The 16,192-nt window shown below is 48.2% G+C and overlaps 1 protein-coding gene across 7 annotated transcripts in view; it reads left to right on the top strand.

Moving 5' to 3' along the window:
* The window catches only part of FOXN3 (forkhead box N3), a 287,806-nt gene that overhangs the window by 169,059 nt on the left and 102,555 nt on the right, over positions 1-16,192 (top strand). For all 7 annotated transcript variants that reach the window (XM_032878602.1, XM_032878609.1, XM_032878608.1 and 4 more), the window contains one exon: positions 9,093-9,157. In XM_032878602.1, coding sequence (XP_032734493.1) covers positions 9,093-9,157 — 65 coding nt within the window. The remainder of the gene's footprint in view (positions 1-9,092; positions 9,158-16,192) is intronic.

The following is a 16,192-nucleotide window of genomic DNA, read 5'->3' as shown; positions in this document are numbered from 1 at the left end:
GGGAGAGGAAGGTATTGGACACTTGCGAATTTCGAACTTGAGAATTTTACAGGTGATCACCAAAGGATGAGTGATTTTTTTTCTTCTTTGTTTTTGGGAGGAATGCTGAGTTACAGCGTGAACTTTTATTCCCTCAGCAAACATTTGACAGGTGCTACCAAGTTCCCAGCGGTGTGCTGGGTGATGGAGATTTAGGGAAAGAAAAGACACAGGTGTCTCTGTGTTGTGGAGAGTGAGTGCACCATCTGGAAAAAGACACAGCCACAGACAACGTGATGGGTTGAGTTGTCCCCCCCGCCAACCAGATTCATAGGTTGATGTCCTAGCACCTAGTACCTTAGACTATGACCTGATTTGGAAATAAGGTCATTGTAGGTGTAATTCGGTAAGATTGGGTCATACTGCGGTAGGCTGGACCTCCTAAGCCAATATGAAAAGGGGAAATGTGGACGCAGGCGAGCACACGCTGGGAGAAGGCCAGGTAAATACGAAGGCAGAGATGGCGTGGTGCATACAAAGATTGTCATCACACCCAGAAACTCAGAGCGAGGCACGGAACAGATTCTCCCTTAGAGCCCGTAGAAGAAGCGACATTGACCTTGGCTTCTAGCCTCCAGAACTGGGAGACAAGAGATTTGTGTGAAAGCCACTCATCTGTGACGTTTGTTGTGGCAGCCCTAGAGAGCTCAAGGAGGCAAGGGAAACTGAGGGCAGTGTGGAAGTGCCCATGGGGACCACCAGGGAGGCAGAGGCAGAAAGCCCACCCCTCTCTTTACAGGATGGGTGGGGTGACAGCCCAGGATCATGTCACATCACAGCCAGATGTACGTTCCAGAGTCTCCTGACAACGTCAGCTGGAGATGCAGGATTGGAAAGCTGGATTTTCCGTTGTTCCATAAACTCTTCTAGGAAAGGAATAGGAGGAGAGAAGAAAGAGGACTAACGTTCTAGGAATGCCCATAATTATGGGGCCAAGGCTGGACATAGAGCTCACAGGATATATAGAAAGGAGAGTGGGACAAAGAAAACCAGGCTAGAAGGGTGTTTTGAGGTTAAACATAGAAAGGATTTTAAAGGGTTAATGTCAAAAGTCATGGAGTTTATGTGATTAGGAAAATACAGGCAGGCTTCTCTTGCAAGCACGGGGAGGAGGGGAGGTTAGGCTGTCGTGCCACCATGGGCCCTCTGCCCTGAACGGCCGGTGACTGGCAGGCCTCTGGTGACATCGATGTGAGAGGACTGTGTCCAGTCCTTGGAGACAGTGATGTGATGGGTCAAGGCCCTGCGTGCTGTGCCAGCTTGGGGGCTTGCCAGTACATGGCAGAGCTACGGGATCCAAGGAGGGTCTGAACACTAGTTGGTGTTTGATCATGAATAAGAGAAGAATAGTTATTAGCCCTCAGAAAGGAGGGGCAAGTGGAGACAAAGGTCACAAGAGGTAATGGAGGGAGGGTAGGTTCCAGAAGGAAAGAGGACAGTAGGGTACCATTTTGTGAGGAAAGAGGTACAGTCGCAGGTGGAAGTAACAGAGGGCGAGTGAACTTATGCAGAATGGCTTTGGTTTCAGAAAAGAGGAGGTGACACTGCTGCGTGGAGATGTGGAGAGGGTGGTTTGGGATTTGGCAGTGGGAGGAGATGGGGGCCAGCTTAGTGGGGTAGGTGACCACCAGGCCAGTGGTCCTGGGGACTTCTGTAGTTGTTACAACAGGGGAGGACTGGCATCTAGGGGTCAAAGGCCAGGGAGGCCGCCCACCATCTGACGATGTACAGGATAAGCCTCCGTAACAAGGAATTTTCCAGCCCCAGATGCCAGTAGTGCCAAGGTCAACCTATGACCTTGCCTATGACCTGCCATAGGTCAACAGCGGTTCACATGTGTTCAGGGAAGGAATCCTAACCTTCATCATGTGCTTGGTGGCCCATTTGGAAACATTGACAAACAAAATAACACAGTGGTTCTTAACCCCAGGACAGCCTGCCTCTGTGGGGTTCTCACAGTAGGTTCTCACAGCCCTTTCAGCCCCCAGCACCTCAGGGCCTTGGCAGGGATAGGCACCCAAGAACTGTTTGTAGGGTGATGCATTTGGATGAGTCTCATTTTCATACTTGGCTAAGGTAACAAAGTGACTCCATTTCTTACTGGGGTCCATGTTTTGCCCTCAGGGTGATCTTGCCATGCTCTCTACTGTGGCTTTTGTGGTCCTGGGTCATTTTTGTCTAAATGTTTCAGTAATGCTGTCTCAAGAATTGGCCAGTCCTAGTATGTTTCCACCAGACCCTGGAAGATCACTGTGGGCTGCCATACTTTCCCCTTGGGATCTGTGCAGGATTCTCTGCAGAGTTTTCTCTCTCTCTCTCTCTCTTTCTCTTTCTCTCTCTCTCTCTCTCTTTTTTTAAGATTTGATTTATTAGAGAGAACGCACACAGGCATGCGAGCAAGGCGAGGAGTGAGGGAGAGGGAGCAGGAGAGAATCCCAAGAAGACTCCACACTGAGCACGGAGCCCAACATGGGGCTCCATCCCATGACACCGAGATCATGACCTGAGCGGAAACCAGGAGTCAGACGTTGAACCCACTGAGCCACCCGGGTGCCCTGAGTTCTCTCTGTTTATTTTAGCTCTTTAAAGTGGTTGATATCTGTAAAGCTGCTCCTTGTACCCTGTTGATTTTTATAAACTGTTCATTGCTACTTGGGACTGGGGAATGTTCACTATGAGACCATCTCAGAGCATCTGGAAAGAAAAGAGGAAGAGGAAGAGGAAGGCGCGGCCGCCTCGTCCATTACAGGAACAGCAGCCAAACTGGGGGAGTGCACAGGCTGTTAGGGGAAGTGTTGGCACCAAGCATGTCTCTTCAGTTCCCCGAAATGCAGTGTCCTTGTCTTCAGGCTCACCACCCGGATTCTTGCAGTTCCCGGAGCGCCCTTCTTTTGTGCGTTGTCTTGTGTCATTGTCCCCACTTGACGGCATGGAGTTGAGACTTGGCCAAGTTAAAAGACGTCCAGGCTGTTTTGTTTCGCACAAACTCCCATGTCCAGATCTTGTGCCACCCCCCACCACATGTCAGTGGGGACCAAGTGGCCGCTGAGATCCCTTTGATATGTCGTCATGTTCTGTTTTTTGGTTTTGTTTTGTTTGTTTGTTTGGAAGGTTATAAAGTACCAGGAATGTCCCCAAGAAGCTGAACGCTCAGCTGAGCTCTCTAGTCGTGCTTCTCAAATTGTGAGCAGTATTTTGTGAGACATGATACCTTCCGACTTGGTCTCTGTCCAACCTGCTCTGATTTCTTCTTTCCAAACTTGAGTGACTGGCACCCTTCACCCAAGGGGTCTCTGTTATTGTATGATCTGGGTCACATTTGTTTTTCTGTTACTTCCTGGTGATGAATACACAGAGTTAAAACAATAAAATTTCAGGTATTTTTTTCAGGAATTTCCCCGCTCTTACAAGTGCTTTGAGTGTTTTATTTCTAGGTAAACACAGTCTGGTGGTAGATGTCACACGTCCCAAGTGATTGCCTTCACACTCTCGTTTCAAGGGCTAAGAATACTACAGGAGGCTATTCCATTGCCTACGATGTATTGGGCAAGACCTGTAAATACTAGATTAGGATAGACTGGTCTCATGATACCCCTTTCCTTTTCCTCAGTCGGTTTGGGCTTTCTGCTTTGTAGTGTGTCGTGGACCATTCTAACAGAGATGCTAACTTGTCCCTTCACAGACAGCACGTAGGTTGGTCCTTCACTGCTCAAAACTATTTATTTAGACTTTGATTTATTTCTTCAAACTCGTTCTTATACACGTTCCTTCACTCATTCGCTCTCTCCTGTCTCTCTCATTGTATGTTTAAAAAAATTTAATTGTGGTAAAATAGATAAAACATTATATATTCCCATCTTTTTTTTAAAAGATTTTGTTTATTTGGAAGGGGGAGGAGAGAAGAAGGGGGAAAAGGAGAGAATCTCAAGCAGACTCCGTGCTGAGCGCAGAGCGCAACACGGGGCTCAATCCCTTGACCCTGAAATCATGACCCGAGCCGAAATCAAGATGCTCAACCAACTGAGCCACCCAGGCACCCCTAAATATTACTATCTTAAATAGTTTTCTTAGATGCACAGTCCAGTAGAGTTCACTAAGTGCATTCACACTATTGTGTAAGCAGTCTAGAACTCTCTTCATCTAACCAAACGGCGGTACCCATTAAACAGCTCTTTCCGCTCCCTGCCCCTCAGCCCCTGGCAGCCTCCATTCTTCTTTCTCTCTTTATGAATTTGACCACTCGAGTATAGTCCCATATTTGTCTCTTTGTGTCTGGCTCATTTCACTTAGTATAGTGTCATGAAGGTTGACTTGTGTTGGAGTGCTCTGTACTCTTTTTTTAGGTACACCCGTTCATGTTTGGTAGCTGAGTTCTTAGGAAAAAGTTCTTTTCTTAATTTGCTTTTCATTAGATTCATAGAAAGTCCAGGCCAGTGTATGGGTCTTGGCAGAACCCCCCAGGGTCTTGGTTACAGTCTGCCTGGTTCTCACAATGATGAAAGCTCACGAGTGGAGGAGTGTCCCACAATCAAATGCATCATTGTGCCAAGAGCCACCTTAGGGCTGTACGACCTGTTGGCGCATGGTGTCCCGTCGGGAGTTGGAAGTCATGCAGCTTTGAGGGTACAGCCCAAGAAGTGGCTGAGGGCTGAGACCCAGCAGACGCTGGGGATGCTGTTAAAATGGTATCATTCTTCTCTTGGGATTTTTGCAGGCTTAGCTCTGGTCTTAACAATCAGCCTGGATCAGTGTGCTCAAATGCCAGTTCACAAACTGCTTTTCTGGCAGGCAGAGCCCTCTTAACCTTTGGTTGGCTGCCTTTGTTACAAGTGGGTTTGGCATATAGGGTGAAGGTCATGGCCTTCTGTTAGAGCGTTACTGAAATGAGACATTTGTGGCACCCGCATTGTGTTTCTGCCAACGATAGCCCACCTGTCTGTACTACACCAATGGTGAGCCTCATTGCTTTTTGTAGCCTGGGATTTTGCCTTGAGATTCTTTTTGTTTGTTTATTTCAAGTTTTTATTTAAATTCTAGTTAGTTAACATATAGTATAATACTGGTTTAGTGAGTCTCACGTATAACACCCCGTGCTCATCCCAGCAAGAGCCCTCCTTAATGCCCATCCCCCATCGAGCCCCTCCCCCTGCCCACCTCCCCTCCCGCAACCTTCGGTGTGCTCTCTATAGTTAAGAGTCTGTTTTACAGTTTGCCTCTCACTGTCTTTTCCCCCCTTAACATTCATCTGTTTTGTTTCTTAAATTCCACATAGGAGTGAATTCATTTGATATTTGTCTTTCTCCGACTGACTGATTTCTCTTAGCATAATGCAGTCGTTCCATCCACGTCGTTGCACATGACAAGATTTCATTCTTTTTTATGGCTGAGAAATATTCCTTTGTGTTTATCTATCTATTATCTATACACACACACACACACACACACACACACACACACCCCCTACATCTTCTTCATCTGTTCATCGGTTGATGGACATTTGGGCCGTTTCCATAATTTAGCTGTTGTTGATAATGCTGCTGTAAATATCGGAGTGCATGTGTCCCTTCAAGTCAGTATTTTTGTATCTTTTGGGTAGATACCTGGTAGTGCAATTGCTGGACCATAGTTCTTTTTAACTTTTTGAGGAACCTCCATACTGTTTTTCCAGAGTGCCTGCACCAGCTTGCATTCCCACCAACAGTGCAAGAGGGTTCCCCTTTCTCCACATCCTTGCCAACATCTGTTCTTTCCTGTGTTGTGATTTTAGCCATTGGCCTTGAGATTCTTAGTGACATACCATCCACAGCCTTCTTCCATGGAGGATAGACGTGAGTTTAGTGCCAGAATGCCGTGTGTGTGGCTAGACAGTGGCTGGCGCTGGAAGACCCATTCTGGTCTTGGGCTCTTCACTGACCAGCCTTGTGATGCCTGGGCACGTCCCGGCACCTCTCAGGGCCTCCGGCTCCTTAGCGCCTCTTTCTGCCCTGCCCACCCGCAGCCTGGGGAATCCCATTGGAAAAACACTGATTGCTGTACTTTGTGAATGGTAATTTGCTATCCCAGCATCCTACCCTGTGAGCACCATTGTAAGGTGATTCAAACCCACTCCAGTAGGTGTAAGGGGGCCCTAGTGGCCACTTCTCATGGCAGTGGCCATCTACAAGTCACCAGTGCTCAAGTGACTGAGTGTAGAGAGCCCCTGGCCCCTCTCCCCCTTGCATGTGTCACATCCATACTCCCCTCCTCTTGATTTGCCTCGTAAACTAGTGGTTTCCGGGGTCCTTAAGCAATTCCTATGAAGACCTCAGTTAGCTGCTTCTCTGAATTCCTAGGGTTAATAAACTCTTTCAGGTGATTTCATTAAATTTTTAAAAACCAACTTTGAGCCTTAAAGGCAGTGAGCTTTGAGCATCACCAGATGGAGAGGGGAAAAAAAATCCGTTTGCTGCCTCCCCAGCTTGCAGCCACTAGGGTCGTATCCATTGGTCTTTCCATAGTCATATATGTCACTTAAGACATGGTCACAGGAGGTCGGAGCTAGGTAAGTTCCTAGAGGCCGTAAAAATCATTTTTCCCCTGTGTCCTTCTCCACCCCAAAGACAGTTCCTAATAGGTACTTAATGAATCCTTGAGTCCCCTGACAGTTAGCTGTGTTGAGGGACCATCCAAAAGAGGCATGTAGACTGTCTGGCTAGGGAGCTCCAAAGCTTTGTAATTAGCATGATGGGAACCAGCTTAACTGAGCTAGAAAGAGACCGGAGGTGAATTCATCATTGACGGTGAGGGCCGGGTAAGAGCTTGCGGGTGGGCCCGTCCAAATCTCTCTCCACGACTGGAGTAGCCATTATGTGGGGGCAGTGTGGCAGAACGACTAGAATAGTGATCAGTGACTTAGGTACATTAAAAGGATGTTGTAGAAATCACCGAGTAGATTTCTATCATGCAGAGAATTTTCCTTATCTTAAACCACTGGATTTACCTGACCTCAGTTCCCCACATTTACTCCATGCCTGGCATCGCCTCAGTGTTCAGCCAAATCAAGGTCAGGATAAAGAGGAGATTTGGATGGAAGTAAGCTGGATATTCAGGCTCCTGCAGTAATACTCAATTATTGAATTCTCTCGAAGCACCAACTCCTCTATAATGAAGTCCTCAGTTTTTAAATATCTTTAGAAATCAGGTGACTCGGGATTGGCAACAGCCAGCTTGCTGTTTCCTGCTTTCTTATAAAAATAAGACGGTAAAAATCCCAGGGAGTTGGCTAGAGTTGTTTAATCTTGAGCATTTTGATGCACATTATTTTTCCTGCATCTTTGAGCCTTAAAAGCCTCCATGGAATAGGACTGGAATCAGATAGGAGAGAAATCAGCTTGCTGTCGCCCTGCAGCCCTGAGACCCCAGCCACATCTGGTGTCCCTATGCAGCCTGGCCGCTCAGAGGCCACACCTGCCTGAGCCCGGAGGACTGCAGGAAAAGCTGTGGCTCTGATGCATTCCTCTCGATTAGCCTGAGTATAGTCAGCCCCAAACAGAATAAAACAAAAAGGTTCATTTACGTGAAGGTTCATAGTGTTTTCTAGCACATTCGGCATTTTCGGGGAACAGTATTTCTATGCACTGGAGCTCTTTTTCCACTCCCTCTCCGCTCCTCACCCATCACAGAATGTGTCCCTGTACCTGCTATGTTGTTTGTACCTCTCTGGTAACGAAATTTGGGTCAGCAGAATGTGTCGCTGGTGTTTCTCCTTGTTAACAGTATGGATTGCTGTCCTGTCCAACCAGAAACCCTGGTTGACTGGGGAAGTGTTCATTACGTAGCCCTTCTGATTTCCTGTACTGTGTGTGCGTGCCCACTGGATTTACAACTCTGTCAGACCAGCTTTTTATTTTTCTACTGTGTCTCTTGCCACGGACTATCGTCTTTTTTTTTTTTTTAAACTTTATTGATACCTGGGCATTTAGAGATTTTATTTATTTATTTGTCAGAGAGAGAGCGAGAGAGAGAGAGAGAGAGAGAGAAAGCGAGCATACAAGCAGACAGAGTGGCAGGCAGAGGCAGAGAGAGAAGCAGGCTCCCCGCCGAGCAAGGAGCTCGATGGCAGGACTTGATCCCAGGACCCTGGGATCATGATCCGAGCTGAAGGCAGCGGCTCAACCGACTGAGCCACCCAGGCATCCTGCCACAGACTGTCTTAACGAAGGTAGCTTGTACTGCCTCCTGGGTTGGTTGTAGTAACCTATTTGACTTAGTGCTGTCTAGCATGAATTAAACCAATCCTTGGTTTAGAAGAACCGACTTCCCACTCCCAGGATATTTTCCTGAGACTGGCTTGGTTATAAAGTTCTTCACTGGGCATCTCAAAGCAGTTTGAAATGTTCATCTGTAACTGAAGCAAAGTGTCTGTGTGTGTGGATCCTTCCTTGTGTCCTTGCCTCTGTCTCCTACTACTGGACCATGGGCAGTAGCCACGTCTGTGAAATGTTCTATAGGGTTTGGAGGCAACATTTTAGTAAGCAAAGAAATGGAAAACAGGATACCAAACGAGACAGAGGGGCAGGGAGGGAGTCCATCCAAGCTATTTCTGTATATGGAGGATCTGGTGAGGAGAAAGGCCGAGAAAAGTGGGTTTGCGTTCATCACAGGCAGGTGTCACTAGGAGGGGACGGAAAACGCACTTGGTCCCAGAAGCCGTGGCTAGAAGTTCTCTGCCACATAAGTTTGTAAAACAGGAGTCGATTAGCAGCTGTTCTTAAATGCTACATTGTGATGTGAACCATGTGAACGTCCTCTTTCGTTTACCTGCAAATGATTTCAGCGCCCAGGAGGCAGAAGGCCCAGGACAGTGGGCAGAACACCCACACGGACAGGTTCCACGCTGGGAAACACAAAGCCCATTCAACTGAAAACAAACCTGGTGGTTTTTAAAGATGTGTTTTTGGTGGGGGGGGTAGATAACGTGTCGTTGGGAAAGTGTGTTGAGGCCTTCTGAGAGCTCTGCTGGGGGAGCGAGTGTCCACGAGCCCACGCTTATCCCGGTTTCTCTTCTCTTCCAGCACATCAGGTCCACCCATCTGGCCGGGCAGCACCTTCTTCAAGAGAAATGGAGCCCTTCTGCAAGGTAGGTCTCTAGGCGCGCCCCCTCCCCGTCCCCCCCACCCCCCGGACCTGTGCCCTTGGGCTGCTGGCAGCGGGGGAGCTCTGTCCTCTTTAGCAGCGGACACTGTCTGGAGAAGTGTGACTGCTGTGGGCTGCGGCTCTTTGTCCAGTTCTCTTTATTTCCTCCTACTCACGTCTCCTGGTTGCTCTGAACTGTTAGCCCGAGACCGGGACCGGTTCTCTGGTCTGCCCCCACGGGTCCTGTTTCGGAAGCCTGGCTTGCTTTGGTGAAACTGGAATGACGTGGCAGTTAGGATTTGAGAGTAGCATGAGCTGAGCTGGGCAGCTGGTGAAAACAACCCCCCCCCCAGTTGTGTATTCCCAGTTCTCGGGCAAATGAGGAATTTTGGGGTTGTGCCGGCATTTTGGTGCACGGGGTAGGTCCCCTTACTCCTTGTTGGCCCGTGCGCCTGGACGGTTGGCTGTGGCTTACTCCCAGGCTCAGACTTCAGTCACCCCTCTCCTGTCCCCACCGGCGTCCTTGGCAGGGGGACGTTCTTCCTGTTGTCTGGCCCACCCTTGGCTGCTTCGCTGTCAGTCCTCTCCAGTGTGCTCAAGGAATTCCAACTGCCTTTCATCCCTGCTCTGGCTCTTAAGTTTCTTTTGAAATGACTGAATAAAGTGAAAGAATAAATGGCTAAAAGTAGCCGTAAGATGCGTTCTAGATACTTCTGGATTTTCACTGCTTTGGAGGTCTGTGGTGCAGAGAAGCTGGAATTGGTGGGCTCCTGAGGTTTCCAGTTTCCTGTCCCCGTTAGCCTCGTTGATGGGCTGGGTGTCGGAGTGGCGAAAAAGCAGTTGGGTCTCATGGTACCGAGAGGGTTAGAACTGCACCAGGCTTCGAATCCGGAGTGGTGCCTGCCTTTGGGTTGGTTTAGAGCAGGTAAACCTCTTTTCCTGAAAAGTTCATGCCGAGGGCCAGCCAGGTGTGTGAAGGAATGGAATATAAATGTGGCTGAGAAAAGGGGCATTTATCTTCGGTTTTCCTGAGTAGCTCAAAGAGATGGCATCACATTTCAGTTGTTTTATAGGCCACGTGATCACACATTGTCCTTTTAATAGCCTGTGAAATCAGCAGCTGAAGGATTTCCTTGCCTGTTTGCTTGGTACAGGTGAAATTTAGGCAGGTGGATCTCACTAATCCTCATTTTAATGACCGTTACAGATAGCCTAAATATTTAAGGAAAATAGAGAACTCCCTCCACTCTCAAAGATTAATACATAATTTAAAAAAAATCTGTTCTCCCTTCAGATGGTATAAACGGAAACCAATTACGATGAGCCTTTGGGAGTGTTTTCAAGTGAATTTCAAAGTTATGTGCATATTTATTTTTCATGTACGTCTATAACAATGATATGAATATCATTCGTGTTTGGATTATTTTCAGAAGAGGGATTTTATTTAGCGAGTACATTTTCTTACAGGATTTTTATTCATTAAGTTTCACATTAAGTAAGATTTGCTCTTGGGATTAGTTTCTGGTTGTTTCTGCCAGGTGAAAGAAAGCATGACGAAAACATCAGTAAGGTTCTGAAGTTGAGTGATTTCACTCTGAGATGCTATCTCATGGGTGTGGACCTTTTTTTCTTTCCCTGATAGGGTTTAAAATTCTAATTATTCTGAGCATTGAGGATCTCATTATTACCAATTTCAGATGCTTATTTAATCCACATCCACTTAAGTACAGCTCTCCTATTTTTTTTTTTAATTTTAATTTTTTTGGTGTATGTGAAAATCAGAAGACTCTTGGAGTTTGAGCGGGTGGGCAAGGATTTGTTCATTTTTTCCTGCAATAGTTCTTTGCTGTATATTTGCTATATCTGTATATAGAGTTCTCAAGACACTTTTATGGTGCTGAGATTTTCCAGACTCTGCCTGTTCTCCCTAACCAATATTTTTGTGCCCCTACGGTGGGTGGTACTGGTTTATCAAGAAGTCACTAACGCCCATGAACAAAAGTTTTACAATGAAAACATGGGTGTATAAAGATGGGAGCTGCCCAGTCATGCCAACAGACAATTGAGGTTAGACTCAAGTGGAAGAAAATGTGCCTGATTTATACTTTCTTGTCTTTATACTTTACATTTTAAAAATATGCACACGTTTCTTCTTTTCCCCTGTGGCAAGCAGGAGGGCATTTGTTCTAGGTAATTTAACTAGGAAAGAACTCTGTGAGTAGGTCCTAGCCTCAGGGACTGGGACTGAAGGCAAGCAGGATACCCTGAAGAACCTGCCTCCTAGAATGTGGTAGAAGGTGACATAGAGGCCCGGGGACTGGCCGGCAAAGCCCGGCTAACTGTGGGTCCCCCTCCCATGCAGAACAGGCTATACGGGAGTGATCGGGGAGAACCCCACTGTGTGGAGTGTCCCTGGGAGTTGAAACTAAAAGAAGGCAGGCACGGCCGAGGCAGCAGGTGTGTCGCACCATTTGGAGGAGGGAGGCTGAATATTGCCAGGAGGGTGGGAGTGTAGGGGGAGCGCTGACCTTGAATGAGGCCTTGAAAAATACCTTGTGGATTTGTGGAAAGAGAGCAAAGGGCATTGTGAGAAGGGGAAACAAGAGTCTGTAGGCAATAGGGCGCACAGTGAGGGGGACTTGTATGGTGGGTGTGAAGAAGGAATGCTTCGTGGGCACTCTGGGATGGCGACAGCCCCTGTTCTCGGCAGGATATGCTTCGGAGCACTGTTTTGTCCAGAGAGGATACGGCGGAAGTTAGACCCTGAAATCCATAGAATAGGCATAATGGTAATGTAATGGGAACCCATGTGTGTTGGTGAGGAGTTGTTTGGTTTATTAGCTGTTGAGCAGAAACATAGGAGTTATTATTATTTTTTTTTCCAGCATAAAACCAGTTGCAAGAACTAACGGGAAGGAAGCACTCGGTCCTACTTGAGTGTGGTCTCTGTACTTGGTTCTTGCAGAGTCACTGGCGAGAGGGCCTGCTGACTCATCTAGCAGTTTTGAGGATAATGGGGTAAGATGTGGTTTAGATTACACCAGGCATGGGTACTTAACATAACTGGTCATTTCATCAATTCACAGTACTTATTTTAAATGCCATTTAAGCTGCTGGAGACAATTTCAGGATGTTAGCAGTTCCAAGGACCAGAGAGTACATCGGTTCTTGTACAACGGAAACCTCGCCGTGTGCCAGAAAGGGACAAGCCCTGTGTTTAAAGGGGGCCCAGGTCGGGTCCAAACAGATGAGTGTGGCTTATCCGAGGCCCTGCAGCAGTGGCTAGCTGACAGGTGTCTCCAGCTGTCCACTCCTCGCGTCTGTGTGTCCCTGTTTTGGTCTCTATGTGTTTGAAATACATTTTTTATTTTATTAATGTCACACACACATACACACACACATTCCATTTACCCATCGAACTTCAAATTAGGCTACTTTATTTAAACATCACCCTTGGATGGGTTATTTTAATGAGTCCGTGATTCCTAATTAAAGACGTTGTTCACCCCTGGGCTGACCCTTCATCTGGTCCCCGGAGGTGTCAGCCCACACTCTGGGGGACCTTGCTGTGCTTTTCGCTTCCTGCCTTCGACTCAGAGTTCCTACCGGCTGCAGTCATCTTGGCTTCCACTTCTGCCCTTTCAGCCTTCGTCGGGCCTGTCGGCCTCAGCGCTCCCCGTGCAGTTGCATTCAGAGAGAAGCCTCTGCCTCCGGCGCTCTGTGCCAGCTGCCCATTTGGGCCCCGCGTCTCTTACCTCCAGCCCTTCCTCTGAGCAGGTGCTCCCCGGGCCCACCCCCACTACCCCACCTGCAGGCGCATCTTTCTTACCCATCTCTATGTATTGGCCACCAGATGGGCTGGAGTCACCAGAGGGGTTGGGAGGGATGCCAGGGCCCCTCCCCTCGACCCCTGACAGCCCATTCTGGGGTCAGACCGCACATCCCAGCCTTTGGGGAAGAGATGCTCAAGCACAGATGCCACCACCAGCCAGGCCCCCTTGCTAACACCCCGCTAGCCTTGTGGACCCTCCCTCCGCCTCCCTTCTCTCTCTCACTCCAGGACCGGGCCACTAATTTTTAAGTCTGTTTACTTAGGATGCAGTGGCAGACTTCAAATAAATTTCCATAACACGCATAACAGATTTTTGTTTCCATTCACTTCTGACAACCCACTGGATGAGCTAATGAAATGGAAAGAAGACCTCGGAGGCCCTTTCAGTGCACGGACAGGATCGTGCTGCTGCAGGCCCATAAGCAGGCAGGGAGAAGGGAAACCAGCTCTTTTGCTGTTGGACGCAGGCGGTCCTTAGGAGAGCACAGGTGCACACTTGCCATTGGTCAGACACGTATGAAGTTGACCGTGACCATTGGGTGCCTTGCTTCGAGGAATGCCAGTTTCCCCAGTTCCAGGTTGGCTTTAGGTGCCCCATTTCCTGGGAGTTCATGTCCTGCACGCCCTTGCCACAGCCCTGACCCTCGGCCATGGCTCTGCTGTATATTTTTACTGCTCGGAAGTGTGTAGTACCCTCCCCTAAGCTGTATTTCCTGCTCTAAAAGGCTCAAGAGCAAGTAGTCTGTGTATCAGAAACAAGTGTTAGTGGGAGAAGCCCTGGATGAGGAGCGAGGGAGGCCTGGTTGTGGTCCCGGTGCTGCCACTGGATAAATGTGTTGACCTTGTGCAGGCCACAGGGCATCCCGAGTTTTTCCTGTTCTCATGTATGAAATAAGGAGTGGACCTCAGAGGAGGCAGCGTTTTTGTTGAGTACTAGGTCCACTCCATTCTGGCAACGTGTTTCTGAAAAGCGGGTCAAAATGGATATGAGGCTTAGCTCGAGCTCAGTGGCAAGAGCGGGGCCTCAGTCAGCTGCGGCTGCAGGGGGGTCCAAGGAGAGGAAACAGGGTGGGGGCAGCCTGGCTGAAGATTCCAGTCCTTGAGCAAGACAGCTCTGGAAGGTCCCCATGGATCTTAGGGCGGTGGTGCGTTACCAGTTTGGAGAGCCTGGAAGTGCGCCAGTGAACCCTGTCTTGGCTTCTTGGGGAACTGGCTTAAACCTCTCTGTGGGGATGATGATGGTAACAACAACAACAACAACAACAACAACAAAAATAATAATAATGTTTTCTCATTTGAGGATTCAAGAAATTCTTATCAGTAGACATTTAGAAGATGCTAAATTCCTAGAAAGAGTTAGTTATTGGAACATCTTACAAAACTCTGGGAAAATGGGAAAATAGAGCTGGACTGCTCTGACTGTGTTTGATTTCCTTGTGCTCTTTAGCTTCCCTGGGAAAATTTCCCTTGTCCCTTTGCTGGGGTTAGTGATTTTCAGGACAGGGCCGAAGACGGGAGGCCCCAGATCCTGTCAGATGTATACATAGATGGGAAAGATTTGTTCATCCCTTTATCTCCGATTCCTTACAAATAGGACTGTCTCCTTGCGAGGTCACCCAGGTCACCAACAGGGAGCTATCCCCCTCGCTCTCAAATCGCATGTACACAGCAGGTGCGTAGACAGCCACGCGAGGGAGCCCGGGTTTGAATCCCTCCCTCCCTGGGCACCAGCTGTTGGACGTTGGGCCTCAGTTTTGATCATCTGTACAGTGGGGCTACCAGAGGTGCTCCCCACAATCTCTGTGGAGGGTCAGGAAGAACGAGAACGTTCAAGCGTAAGTCCAGTCCAGTGCCTGGCACCTCACAAATGCTCGATCATTAACTTTCAATGGTTTCATTTCCGGGGCTTCTGATCATCAATCCTGGCAGATAGAGTCAGGGTGAAAAGTTCCGCCAACACCTCAAAGGAGTGGACTCCTGGTAGACTCTCCTTTGCGTGATTTCCCTTCTCGCTGCCAGAGCGCCGTCGTTTCCTTCTCTGTGGAGCCAGGATGGTGGCTCTGGACCCCCTCCCTGCCCCGGCCGCCAGCCCCCGGGCCCTGGCACTTGGGCACTTCTCTCCAGAAGGACTTGTTTGGCTTTGCCTTGCCCCTCCCCCACTCATTTCTTTCCCATTTGATTGCAGCCCCTGGGCTCTTTGGCTCCTTTCATCTAATCTGCTCCACAAGCTGACTCTTTTGTCCATTTTGCAAACGAGGGCATCTACCTAATGCATAAACCTCCGGATTCTTGTCCCCAGGCACACCCATTTCAAAAAAATATAATAATAACAGAAAGTGGAGGGAAGGGGGGAGGGAAACCTCCCTACATTTCCCCCCAAGTCTTAATTGCCTTCTGTCCTCTTTTGGCTTGTGGAGCCCTTTGCATTTTAGGAGGGGCCCTTTTCTCTTGGCATCATTTGTCTTCTTGTCCTGCACTGACTTATCTGTAAAGATATTTACGGAACCACAGTCATAAAGTCAGGAGGCTGTTTTTGTTCCCAGTCAGGTGAACTGAAAGGCATGCCGGTCACCTTTCTAATCACTCATGGTCTATGTGGTCACTGGGAACATCCTCTTAAAGTTAAAAACAAGGAAGTGTAAAAAATACAGGTAGATAGATAGATATGTTTATATGGATGTAGTTTTAAAAGAAGGTTCGGGTCAGTTTTGACTGTCACTATCTCTTGGGAATCCAGATTTACCCCATCTTCAGTTACCCCCACTTTCCCAGTGTTTCCAGCCTATCGTGGAATCTGAGGAAACATCAGTCCTGTAGCCTGGATTGTTCCTCCTGGCTCACACGTCAGCTGGTCTCTCTCCTGCCGTCTCTGGGAACCATCTTCATGAAAATCTGGTGTTGCACCCTGAGAAAATGGTACCTTGTGGACAGAAATAAGGAAGTTGGAAGGAGTTGCCGGTCTGATGGGGGACATGGCATTGAGAGCTTCCTCTGGGTCATGCACCTGCTGGGCAAGGTCCTTGGGTTGTCCCTCCTGTTTCTGGCTAATATCGCTAGGAGGGGAGACAGGCTGGAGTTTAGGAGAAAGGAGGTCAAGGCTGGAAGGGGAGTGTTGGAAGATGTCAATCCAGAAATGGCCACTGCAAATAATGGAGCAGATGAGATTTTCATGGGGGCATAGAATGAAAAAGAGGGGAAAGGTTCATG

The sequence above is a fragment of the Lontra canadensis genome, unplaced genomic scaffold (genome assembly GCF_010015895.1).
Source record: "Lontra canadensis isolate GAN:19392208 unplaced genomic scaffold, GSC_riverotter_1.0 scaffold64, whole genome shotgun sequence".
Taxonomy (NCBI): Eukaryota; Metazoa; Chordata; class Mammalia; order Carnivora; family Mustelidae; genus Lontra; species Lontra canadensis.
The sequence above is the reverse complement of the archived record's forward strand: the minus strand, read 5'-3'. Positions and strand labels throughout refer to the sequence as shown.